Below are 13,993 nucleotides of genomic sequence, written 5' to 3' on the forward strand. Positions count from 1 at the left end.
AAATATAATGCTTAGTGTTGGTATACTGCTTACTTTAAAGCAGGTGCATCATTCGGAAGAAAAAGCTAAGAAAAAGTTACTTTCGGTAGTCACGCTGTTGTAATTAAATACCTTGTATAGTTTGAGGGTGTGAATTATATGATTTGGGATGGACACATGATATGATTTGTAGTGGGGATGCATGACATGATTTGGGGGGGATGGGCACCCCTGTGTATCACACTGGGTAGTGATATGTCAGCTGAAAATCAGTTCTTCTTGAACAATGTCACAAACTTGGTCCTGACATGATAAAATTCATGAGTCAAGGTTATGATGTGAGTGGTAGATGTAATGCTGTGCAATCATGAATAAATCAACAATACCCAAAACGAATGTGTGCACACTCTGCCAGTCATACGGTAAGTGTAGCTCCATCTTCAGCCATGTCCAACTCCATGAGAAACTGTTTTTGGTACAGTAAGTAAAGTTTTATTTTGTCAGAATAATACATGCAGTGGTGAAATACTAGAAACAATATATTGCACTACGTACCAGGCAGTAAAAAACACTATTTGTCAGGGTGTGCATGTCTAGTAATTATTATTAATATTTAATAAGATAGTATTATTAATATATCACTGTTATAACAATGTCTTAATTTAGAACTTTATGGGGCTTATGACATGCATTGGGGAATGGGCACCACTAGTTGAAACCCCTCCCCAAATTTTATTTCTTGATATGCCACTGTTCATACATAAAAAGGGTATACAATGCAACATGCAATCAACGGTGGTCCAGTCCCTGGAGATCAAGGTGGAAACCTAACGGTGCCACACGAAGCCTTGATCGTGACCTTGATGTGGTCATCTGACAAAGTGGAGCCTGGGCCACTGATAATTTTACCTGGCAACTTTTTGTATATAGATCTCCCTGTGACCGACAGAGGCGGTGGAGCCTAGGCCACCAAGAATAATCCTCCAAGGCAACCATTTATATGATCTAACAGACTACACGCTACCCTGAAGACGGAGGCAGATTCAGCCTCCGAAACATAGGTAAATCTCTCTAAAAAATAACAGTGGTTAAAAGTCCAAAAACTAGAATGAATAAATCACCACTGATTAGCTACAAAGAAGAATAGAAAGGGTAATTAGGACTGAGCCTACAGTTTAAAGTGTGAGCCGAACTACTATGTGCCTCCACCAGGTATTGAACCCAGAGTCCCTTCACTTCAAAGAGATAATGTTACCACTATACCATCGGGGAGGCCCTACAGGTAAACTGATATTTGTATTCAGCATCATTTTTTGAAATTTTTGAATAATCGCGATGACGAAGATGGTTGATAATGAGATTAAATTGATGAATGGACACTAGCAAAGAACACCGATGCCCAGACTGGGATTTGAAACCTGGGAACTTCAGACGAAATCGAAGGTCTAACACTTAATGTACTTGACCACCAAGCTGGTGCAGGAGTAAGTTGGTAGCTCAGTGACAGAACTGGTACAGAATACTAAAGAGCCGAGCCATGATCAATCTCTGGTTGAGCCACAAGTCACACTGAACTTTGCAACAAGTTACGTTGCACTTTAGTATTTTAAATTAACTGTTAAAAATAATTAATTTTATTTCCCCTTCTTTTAAATCCACACACTGACATCCTTGGGAAAGATTTTCAATGCTTTCAACTTTCGTTCTGAAAGGTTATCACCATTGACCAGAACAGTAGATTGCATTATCAGCATTATGTAATTAAGCCGCAATACATTGTTACCCAATGAACCAATTTTGCACATGGAAGAAAAGATGTGGGCATAGCTTTGAAAACAAGCTACAGTGGTTAACAGCAAGGCAACAGAGAATTACAAAAAGTAAAGGGTGTCCCAAAAGTAATGCAGGATTTAATTTAAGGAAAAAACTTGGCAAAGTTATTACATTATATGAAGGAGTGAACATTCCCATTAAATGTGGAAGAGAATATCTGACAAAATGTCCTCCACGACACATTTGACACACGAATTCTTTTTACAATATTCTGAATCACCTTTTCGCATAACTGTGGTCGATAGCTCATTGAATTTCTGCTTTCAATTCAGGAATCGTTGTTATCTTCGCAGCATAAACTTTGGACTTAATGAATCCCAAGAAAAGAAAGATCGCACGGTGTGAGGTCGCACAGTTGTTTCACTTGGGGCGCTTCTATCGAAAATGTCAGGTACTTTGCTCACAGTTTCCGTACTTGTAACGAATTTTAACGATCGTCACTCGCTCCTTCGTCATGTAGCGCTCCATATTGACTAACCGCAATGTTTTTCCTACAACATGTGACCTCTCAGAATTCTGCCAACCTTATGGGGAAAAAATGGCGCCCAATTAAAATCCTGCATTACTTTTGGGACACCCTTTATTTCAAATCCTAGAAAAATATTAATTGCTGTCCAGCATTACGAAGTTTAAATTATGTACGTAAGAATAAGGATGATGCAAACCAGCAATTGTAATCAATTCAGGAAACAATCTAGATCAGTGGTCTCCAAACTGCAGCCCCCGGCTTGTTCATAGCAGCCTGCTAATGCCTGTAATAGGAGAACACAAAAAGTGTTCCTACTTCAAGAAAATAAATGAATCTGAAAATTATTGCATTATGGTTTAAATCTTTGTGAATGCATATTATTTACATATTACACCAACAAAAATTATTAGCATCTGTAGCCTATATGCTTCAGACAAATGCAGTCAAATTTTGGTACGTTCTTAAAGCGTCACACATTTTCGTTAACACTTTTCACACATTCAGTCTATGTCATCATACTCAAGTATTCTCCATTTGTTAGCAGACACCACGAAGAACTTCACGATTCTACGAAATCGTTTGATTATGAATATTTTAATCAAATCGCATGTCTAGACCATTACATGAAATGTCACAACACTAGAATGCCCCAATAAAATAAAAGAATTGCAGTGTATTACTGAATTGATGGAGAAATTTAACAATATGGGAACGATACTTCAAATATGAGAGTCGCAATTCTCTGTGCTGTACAATCGTGCCCTTTCATTGTAACTATTCGATAAAACTTAAGCCTGAACAATTTCTTTCCAAAATGAAGAATGTGAAATCAAAGTTGAGGAATCACACACTATTATCAAAACTGACAATATTTAAATTTGTTCATTATATTGACTTAATTATAAAGAAGACTGAAACAGTGCTTATTATTATGAAAAAGGCAGGAAAAGTATATTCTAAGTTAAATTAATGTGTATGAAAGAAAGCCAGAGTGAACATGGTTGTCAAATTTCTTGGGTATTGTCCGAATGCTATGACAGGTTACTGAAACTTTCGGGGGAGGACTTTCCTGTTTCCGGAGGGATTTTCCCCCCAGGCAACACCCCCTGAATTCATCACTGCTAGGGTGTAATATGGGGAAGTCAGATGTCGACCTTTGGGTAGTCTTCCAGAATGTCACCCCCTTACACCCTAAAAAATATTTGAATATTAGGGGAAATTCTAGCAGGGTTGTTAAAGGTCCAGGAAAACATAAATTCTAAAGGGTTCTATTGGGTTCCGCTGCAGGACCGGAAACTTTTTCTCGCACAATTTAAATTCGGTCCAAGTTGCGTATTGATACATTGAAAAAAGGTTCCTGGACCGAATTTAAATGATTTAAATATGGAAAGGTTATACACTGTCTAGAACTCATTTACGTTTGCTGATTTTCTCTCCCAGTCAGGGATTGAATTTATTTACAATTACAGATTAAAAGTTGCCTTCTAAAAATGTCCGCGAGTACGTTTTACATTGGAATGTCACACTGTGGTTGTAGAAAACGTAGCGCAGGGAACGCTCTTGTTTTCTCGTGGGGCAGATTCAAAAACTCCCTTGTCGAAGAGTTACTGTGTGTAACGCAATGGACTGTATGGCATCACATTGAGTTCAAACAAACCCGTCACGTGTTGCTCCAGCATTTAATCAAGGAACCATCGATGAGGTAACGTGAGGCTGCTGTGTTCCCAGTAGATATTACAACAGGGAACGGCAGTGCTGCTACAACCAAGTGAAGGAACGCGCGCAAGAGAATGGGGCTACATGGAGAGTGGTAACGTGACTGCAGCGTTTGCATTTCACCCATTTCTACCTTGTACCTTAGATTCTCAAGACAGCCAGCACCTGGATTAGTTTTTCATGCTCACAAGTGGATAATTGTTTATCGTCAGGTCTGTATTCGATCCAAGTTCCGTATTGTTTCATTTCAATACGGAACTTTTGACCCTATTTAAACCGATTCGGAAAAAAAGGTTCCTGGACCGTATTTAAATTGATCCTGGAATAAAGGTTCATGGACAGAACTGAAATACTTTACAAATAAGAAGGTTCTTTACGGTCCAGAACCCATTTACACTTGCTGATTTTCTCTCCTGGACCGGAATTGAATTTACCTAGTCGTATCATAAATACTGACAAAGTTTGAGGCAGTGTGTACAACAGATTTTCAAGGTCGCAGCCAACTTTCCTGTGCAAGAGGCTGGAGTGGGCCATTGTGAGTTGTGCTGTCATAGAGGAAGTGTGTTCGTAAAAGTGTAGCTATGGAGTGGGGAGATTACGAAAATCGTGTGGCAGTAATAGCGCATCATAAAGTGGGTCAAACAGCCCCCATGATATTCAGAACACTTAAAAAGTTGAATATCAGCAAATCTTTCGTGTATCGGACCATCAAGCGATTCACAGAGACTGGGACAGTTGATGATCACCCAAGGCAAGGCCGCCCACTCAGCGTACAAACCAAAAAGTTAGTGCAAGCACTGGCAGCCCGTATTCGGAGAAATCCTGTACGAAAGCAGGCAGTGCTTGCTCGTGAGCTGAACATTCCCAAAATGTCAGTGACTTGGGGTTGAAGGCTTACCGGGGAAGTACAGGTCACTTCCTCAATGCACGTCTGAAAGAGCAGAGGGTGATAAAAGCAAAACGCCTCCTGCAGCGTTACGCCAACAATGGCCACAGGAAAATTCTTTTCACAGATGAAAAGATATTCAACATTGAGGAAACTTTCAATCGCCAAAATGACCGGGTGTATGCGTCAACATCCCACGAAGCTCGGGAGAAAGCCCCGAAGATCCAGAGGGGTCATCATCCGGCCTCAGTCATGGTTTGGTGGGGCGTGGCATATGATGGCACCACCAAGCTGCATTTTTGTGAAAAAGGGGTGAAAACGTCAGCCAGAGTGTACAAAAATACTGTGTTGAACTCTGTTGTGAAGCCTTTGAGTGACACTTTGTTCAGGAACCAACATTGGACCTTCCAACAGGATTTCGCACCAGCCCATAAGGCACACTCTACCCAGGAGTGGCTCAAGAGCAAGGTCCCGGAATTCATTGCTCCAGCTGATTGGCCTGCTAGCAGCCCTGACCTCAACCCGTTAGACTACAAACTGTGGTCCATGCTTGAGGGCATGGTCTGTATGAGGAGGCATGGCAATATTGACAGTCTGAAATGGTCCCTGGTGAAGGTAGTGGCGACTTTCCCTACGGAGACAGTGCATAATGCTGTAGATGAGTGGCCGCAGAGACTTCAGGCCTGTGTGAAGGCCAAAGGTGGCCATTTTGAAAAATGATTGGTGTTATGTGTTCATTAGACCTGTAAGTAACCTATACAATCAGGCCATTAAAGTATCTTTAACACTTTCGTCATAATTCACTTTCAATGTTTTGTCAGTATTTATGATATGACTAGATATTTAAAATTCCTGGACCTTAATAACCCTGAATTCTAGTATCAAAGAAGTGTTGCATAACCTTTAATCAAAAATATTTTTTGATATTTGGAATACTCTATCATAAAAACTTTTTGTAAGTGACAGAATATAGAAACCTCGAGTTCTGACTCTCACCAATATTTTGCACACACATTCGATTCAAAACAACTTTTCCCTGGTCATTCTGATGGAATATTAAATATCTGAAATGAATTTATCAATGCACAGGTACGTCATTGACTGAGCAGCTCAATCTACCACCCCTCCCCTTCCAAACACACACAAAAAGCAGAAACTTGCAAATCACATAAATATGCAAAAATAGGAAATGTTTCTGTACAGAATCCTTACCAAAAGAAAGGCAAATGGACATTTCCACTCAATTTTTTTTACAGCATATTTAAATACTACACCCTGGAAAAATGACCCCTGCAAGTTCTCGCGTTTCTCTGCGTCCAGTTTAAGGCAGAAACGAGACTTCCAAAGTTGCGGGGCTAGCGTTGCGCTGAAAACACGCCGCCGCCATGTTACTACGTCACTCCTTAGGGAGAGCTCGTTTGTCATCTGCTTCGAGCCTCCAGTTCCGGATGGGTAGCCCACGGTGAGCGAACCCGTGCAGCAGTTTTACAAATCTGTACAGATTTAAATAATGGAAGAAGGAATGATAGGAGAAAGGAAAGCTATGCTTTGTAATGATCATTCTTCTATGAAATATCCGTGCTGCTCACGTGCAAGATAAATGAAAGGGTTCAGCTGCGTGTGTTCTCAGGCCATGCGAAAAATATTGCTTATAAAATTGGTTGCTGACAAGACACTCAAAAATATTTTTTAAACTTATATTTATCGATATTTACCGTAACCTATGTAGTGCAAAATAGGAATTTTCACATTCTTTACTTTATAAAGCCTATTTAACTTTCTTTTCCATAAAGCAATTTCAGTTTGTGTTCCATTTCTGTTGTGCAAATTATGATCAAATATTTTTGTGCAGATAAGAGAAAATACACTGAGAAGATTACATTAGTTGCACAGTACATATCTATAGCCTACTTAGTTTATGTATAATTATTACAAGGAAATAATGTGTATAACCATGGGCGCATTTAAGGGGGATTCAACGGTTCCAACCCCCTTCTTTTTTTTGGTTCACTAAAATTGCCAGTTTCCTTGTTCTATCCGCTTGTTCATAAAAAAATTCTTCCGACTTATTTCATTCTCTTAAATTAGAGACGTATAGGACGGGATACGGATGGGAAGGAAATTTCGGTAATTCCACACACCAGATGGGACTGCAAACCAATATCTGCAATTTCCTGATAGTTTCGGAATTTCTGCGATAAGAAACTGCATTGAGACTATCAAATCAGTTATTTTTCCCCCCCTCGAATCATATTAAAGAAATTTGGTTCTTAAAAACGTAGTGACACAAGATGAACAGAAAAGTATCAATACTTCGTGACTACAAACTCGTGACTACAAACACACAACTTTGTCGGGTCCAACATACCCTCCCCCCATGCTCCCCAACAAGCTTCCGGCCAGCAGTGTCCTGGATTTTCACGAAATAAAGCAACCCTAATCATACCAAAAGTTGATCCATCCCTCCCCCCCCCCCCCCCCCGTGAACTATATATACGCCCATGTGTATAACAATATCTCATACTGAAATGGTACGATATAATTATTTTGAATTTTGTACTGCAAAAAAAGGAGCCTCATCTCGTTACCCCGAACGCATTAATTGGTTGGTTCACAACTTCACCACTAAGGATCCTATCGAGACGAGACATGGGAGCCTTGGTCTCGTTCTCGTTGAGAGTTGTAAATGTCTGTCTCGTGTTTATTTGTAAATGTCTCATTGACAGTCTCGTCTCAATTTATAAACATCCGTCTCGGTTTGGGAGGGCAATTCTCGTTCTCGTCTCAAGTCTAGAAAAATATAGAATTAACAACGTATGCAGAGATTTATCATTATAAATACAAAAAAAATTCTTAATATTTATTATTATTATTATTATTATTATTATTATTTGACTCCTCGTTTCGACGGTACAGCCCTCGAAAACTAAATATTATCCTGCTTATATATACAAACCAAACTGCAGATTCAAAATTACCAGGAATGAACTGGCGTTGTAATTATTATTCACAAAATTCATGATTTATCTGAGAAAGTCGAATGTTCCATGTTTGACTCTTGACCTGGGCATGACTGTTTCCTTGTGAGTGACATTTCATTGAACTGGAAATTGTTACATGGGAGGATGTTTGCTCGAGACTTTGGAGACAGCTAGGGGGATGCTTCTATTGTTAATGTTAGTGTTGCTCACGAGACGAGGCATGTTCCGTCTCGTCTCATAAAAGGAGATGGGACAAGTCAATGATTTCGAAATGAGATGGGACAGAAGAAAAAGTTCGTCTCTTATCGTGGCAGGTTGGGTGATACTTAGATTGTGCAGTTGGTGGAAGTGTGTGTGTGTGTTGGGGGGGGGGGGTGTACTCCTACACCTCGACTTCGAATACAGCTTGTAGTTATTCATCTTCATTGTAGCGATTAGCCAAAAGTGGGAAGAAATGTGATGTTAGAGATGATACATAATAAATTAACCATGCGTTCTCATCGTTGCGGTTAAACAAAGTGAACGGAAAAGCGACGTAAAAGTAGGATAAATACAAAAATTTGCAATATATATATTAACTGAAGAAAACTGTAATTTACTGCAGGAAATTTAAAAACTCACCGTACCTTTTTATACCGTATCACCTCTTATATTGCAGAAATTGGCGTGTAAACCAGTGTGTTCTAAAAGCATTATCTTAAAATTTGTGAAGAAAATATCATGACGAAAATAATTGTAATTCCAGAAAAGGCATTCCTATAACATTAAGTTCTTGCCAGTCAGAACCAACCTATGTATTCGCATTGAACAAGGCTGTTCACGTGTTCAGCCATTCACTGTTACAAATTTTGCTTTGTCACCCTAATGGGAAAACCCTCTACCAAGTGGGTGAATTATAGTAAATACTGCTAAACTGCTAGGGCATAATTCATCTCCAAGAAATGGAGCGCAGATTTTTGCACTGGAAGTTACAAGATACTTGTTTTACACAGTAACAAGTGAATTTTCTGTCGCTTCCGCGGCTCATGCTAAGTTGACGGGACGAGCAGAAGCCCCGCCTGCACGCATTTCTAAGTGATGACGTCAGAGGACCTCCTGTCTGTGGAGAGGACGTTTTCAAATCCGTGACGTAGTAGGTGAATTTCAGCGGTGTTTGAAGGCGTGTTTCTCGAGAACCGAAACAAATATCGTCGAGATATTTTGCACATCTCATGTTTGTGTCATCATCTGTAAAATGAATGGATTTAAAACGTTTTTCATGTCAAAGTGGAAATGTCCATTGCACAGAGTTGAGAGTATAATTGCATTTAACATCAATTTTTTGGAAAAAAATTTGCACAAAAACTGCAAAGACTGAATGAAATATGCAATGGAAATATGAGACCCTTGTAGCTTTTGGTTGCCGAAATATTTATTGTGAATTTTCTTGTAATACATGTAAACAACATACATTCATATACTTGAGAAGTTTATCTAGGTAAAGAGATCTGCCTAGCAGCATTTTCTTCTCAATGCTTATCATAAGGAAGACTGGTATAACAAGAGAATTCTCATGTGCAGAACAACAGAGAATCTCCAAAATTAGTAAAGAACATACAATTTATAACACTACAAATTCTGCTGACACTAAAAGTTACAAAATCATAACTGCACATTAAAGTGTCTCATGACTACAAGTTGGTACTGGAATACTTTAATTTTCATTTCTCATTTGACAAGACTGTGACAATATATCAAACTAGTAAGGCATCATAACTTCGTTGTAATACAAATGACATAAACTTCACAAAACTCTTCTTATTGTATGTAACATTCTCATAAAAGGCCTTGAAGGCTATTTCACTTTCATTACAAACAATGAAGACAATTACGAATTTCACAAATATATCGAGCAGAGTATTTTCTACAAATTGATGATGTAATTTGTTGTCCAATTAAATGTATGCCATATATGCATGCTCCTCTTACATAACAACCATTACAATAATATGAAATTAATTAAAAAGCAAATATATAAAGTTAATGTTAGATTAGTATAAAAAAGGTGGTTCATAGCATAGAAAAATCAGTCCACGAATGTCTAAGACAAGTTTGATTACAAACGATAATGAAAAATAATGACACTGAGAAGAAATGTGATAGATACTAAAAATAATACTGATAATTAAAAAATTAGACATTAAAATAATACGGGTACTTTCATTAATAAGAAAAAACATCATTACAGCTAAGCCGAGGGATGTAAGTTTGGAAATACATACTAATTACACATGTAGCATTAACGAACAGTAAATAAAAATTATGTAATTTTCATCAATGTGAATGTTGTCAAATCCAAAAAGTGACACAAACTTCATAAAAGTTGAAAGTGAAAATTCCATTTCGATTAATCTGATCAACATGTTTCGAAAGTGCAATGAAACGAATGCAATGCATTTCTGTAACTTATGATGATTCAATGTAATCCGTGTATAATTTAGTGAGTTGTAGTTTCCATAAAAAGTTATTAAAAATAATTACTTGTTAATTGGAGAAAATACTGTAATCAACCATCACAATCTGAAATATAACTGGGTATAATATATAAAAAGAAATATTTGCCTAGTGAGCAAGGAATATTGATGAAAATTGAACTTCTTACACCTAAAGGGCTGTAAACACGACAGCAAACAATACATTGGTGCCAAACTGCTTTTCGTTTCCAAAATACCTTTACATATAAAATACAAAGGTATGATATAGAAGTAATAATTAAAAATTTAACTATTTTCCTGTTGTTATAACTCCTCAGTTATAAATAGTAAGTTTTGTAATTTTCCTGAATACCTTGCACAGAACGATTCTATTAAAACACGAGGTTCCATAGTTACTGCAAAATGCATAATAAGTACAAAGTAAATATATTACATGCTTATCAGCCTTATGATAATCATACCACACTATTTCTGCTAATTTGTATCCACAAATTTCTAATTTGTCTCAGTTGATTACGAACTTTAATTTCAACATTTGTAATCATGTCACTTTTCTAAATACCAGAAAATAAATGTACACATGTTAGGTCACAAGCAGATCAATACACCTTTGTAAAACTTGAAATGAGCATACCGATTAATACACTTACAATGAATAGTGCAAGTATTAGTTTTAGAAACAACTTACGTTTTATTTTTAAAAAAATAATAACTCATGACAACTGGTAACTGTATTGAATACAAAAATAATCAGGTTCGTAACATAATGGGTTAAGATACTTATGAAACTAAGCATATGTACAATTATACTGCTTGTGTTAATAAAAAAAATATGCTGTAACAAACAATATTCTGCGTTTCTAAACAATACCAGCATTATATTGAACATAATATTTTAATTTTTAAAAAAGTGTCACCGAGTATTCCTTACTTGTGCAAATATATCAGGGACAGACATGTATGATTATAAAAACATAAAAAGAAGGTGTTGAACACCATACTGAGATGTTGATCTATTCTGAACCTATTCCTTAATTAATTTTGTTTTTGATCATGTTGAAAATGCAAAATGAACCAGATTAGTAGAACTGACCAAAAAAATACATAATAACAGGCTAAGAAGTTATGATAATTTATGATTCAGTTGTTGAAGCATCAATGCATTGCACAAAAAAAAATGAGAAAGTGAATATAAGTTGGGAGTTTATCATTCAATGAGTTATGAACTAATGTTGGCCAAAAACCTAATCTTTTTTTTTAATTGCAGAAACTTCAGTTTTTTATAAGGATAATATAAAACATTTAAACAAACCATAGCATTTCACATTGACACAAATATATAAACATTTGAGTAAGAAAAAATACTTTTAAACAGACCCATACAATGCACATTTACTTGCCAGATATGTTTGCATGTAAAGTTGCATAGAAGATAAAAAAAATTATAAATTTAATATACATTTTATCATGTAATTCCTGTAATCTATTACATATATTTTGTGTTATGCCAGTTCTGCTCCCTCCACACCAAGTGCACCAAATAAACATATCAAAACCAAGAGGAATCTACAAAAAGAAAAAAAGAAAAATAACAATGCTAAACAAAGAAATAATAAATGTGGAGTCCCTGTACAAATACTGATAGCATGTAGAGGACATCAAAGCATGGCTGCATATATACAGAAAGAATGGGTGGGGTCCAAGGTTGGTTCAACTTTAATAGTCATAATTTAATCCTTACTATTTATTATAAATAAACAATTTTAAATTATAGCCAATAAAATTTTCTCCCTAAATAATTTGGATATAAATACTAGCTTGACATACATTAATTATATTAACTAGAACAATAGTGTTTTTCCATTTTACTTATTTCGAGTAAGGCTTTTAATTTTGTTTGATTCGGTTTATTTTAGTTCGCATTTCTTCCACTTTGGCTAATCACGAAGATGAGCATGAGTGATGATATGATGAAGGGTCACTCACAAAGAACACTCATGTCCAGGCCAGGATGCTAATCACTGTCACAGAGTCCGGCAGCTTTTATTTTCAAAAACCTGTGTCTGTACATGTCATGTTAAGAAACCTCTCAAAATCTTTTGAACTAATTTGACCAATTTTGAGATATTTTTAACTCACGATTAGTGCAAACGGTCATGCATCAAAGCCAAAAATTTTTCTTAGTAACAATTTACTCATCAAGGTATTGATTCGATGCTACAAGCCTTCAAAAAAAATGGCATTGGATATGCTACATATATGCGGTCACGGTTGCCACTGACATTTCATTTTTTTCCTCTTCCTCTGTTGGAGAAGCTACTAAAAGTGAGAATACGGTATGGAAAATATCACGCTAGCAGGAATTCTGTCATGGAGCATTTGTTGGGCTTACATTTTTCCACCATCAAATCGTACATTTATCACTAGAGCCCGGATTTATAAGCGAAATGCATATTCTTTTCCAGACTTCTAATGGTAAGAACAAATGTTATACTTCTTATTACATACCTTGATGAGCCATTTAACTAAGGCTGAAAGTGCTTATAAATGCTTATTTCTGCAGGAAACGGTTATGCTTGCTTATTTTATGATTTTGGTTTAAAATAGCTAATTTTACCGAATTCTGTCATATTTCAATCCTATTTCAATCACACGATGGCATCAGGATGACAAGATCAATGCTTCTAAATAGCCGCAAGAGAGAAACGGCATCCAAAGGAAGATACAGTACACCCATAATCAATTTTCCAAATTACCTGATATTATAACACAGTTGAAAGCTCGAAATAATACTGTACATTGCAAAATTCACTTTCTCTTATTGATGAAATTTCAGTAACATTGTCGTCAGAAAGTCACGGTGTGGGTAAAATTGTGTCAGACAAGCTCAGTCAGGAATTACTGAAAAATCCCAGTTACTAAACATTGTGTCAAATTTATAAAAAAGATTTCTGGTGAAGAAACAGACATTGAAGAGGAATTCACTGAAGAACAACTGTGGTGTTTTTCACATGCGCCTGTGATGTCATTCTACGTGGAAAGAACATTTTCACTGTACAAATCATTCTTCACTGACAGACACAGGAACTTAACACAAGAATATCTCAGGATGACCTTCCTTACATACTGTAACAGCTTTGAATAAGGTAAGAGATCTAATAAACAAATATATTTTTCAGATTTTCCTGTATTTGTTTATGCTTATTTTGGTGCTTATTTTTTTTTCCATTTTTTGTGCTTATTAACTTGCTTATTTTACTGTTTGATTGTGCTTATAAATCCGGGTTCTATTTATCACCATATGCACATATGTAGCTCATTTGATCCTTTGCATTTAAAAAAGACTAAATTCAGTAGCAAGGGGTTCACACTCTGGAGGATGATTGTTCCTGGCAAGATTATTAACACAATAAGAACTGCAGAACCGCCAAATTGGTAAAGAAAATACTTTGCATGGAAACTTATCAACTTTACCAACATGGTGAGGTTTGTCTCCACAAGACAACACTGTCCATGGACAGGCATGTCAACAAGCTGTAGTATGAGCAATTTATGGTAGACAGATATAGAAGAGTTGCTGTGCTAGCTTTAATGCATGATTGAAAACAGCATAATAGGCAGCTGGCAGCATTCCAGGAGTTCAAACATCTACGGT

General features: G+C 36.6%; 2 protein-coding genes across 3 annotated transcripts in view; both read right to left on the reverse strand.

Annotated features, from left to right (window-relative positions):
* Adsl (adenylosuccinate lyase) overlaps positions 1–13,993 on the reverse strand; it is a 521,028-nt gene that overhangs the window by 494,191 nt on the left and 12,844 nt on the right. The window lies entirely within an intron of this gene.
* Positions 9,271–13,993, reverse strand: part of LOC145978320 (putative RNA-binding protein 46) — a 32,901-nt gene continuing 28,178 nt past the window's right edge. For both annotated transcript variants that reach the window (XM_083110877.1, XM_083110876.1), the window contains exon 3: positions 9,271–11,904. In XM_083110877.1, the coding sequence (XP_082967003.1) occupies positions 11,888–11,904 (17 nt within the window). In that variant the 3' untranslated portion in view covers positions 9,271–11,887. The remainder of the gene's footprint in view (positions 11,905–13,993) is intronic.

Source organism: Lepisma saccharinum, chromosome 24, assembly GCF_977018435.1.
Source record: "Lepisma saccharinum chromosome 24, izLepSacc3.1, whole genome shotgun sequence".
Taxonomy (NCBI): Eukaryota; Metazoa; Arthropoda; class Insecta; order Zygentoma; family Lepismatidae; genus Lepisma; species Lepisma saccharinum.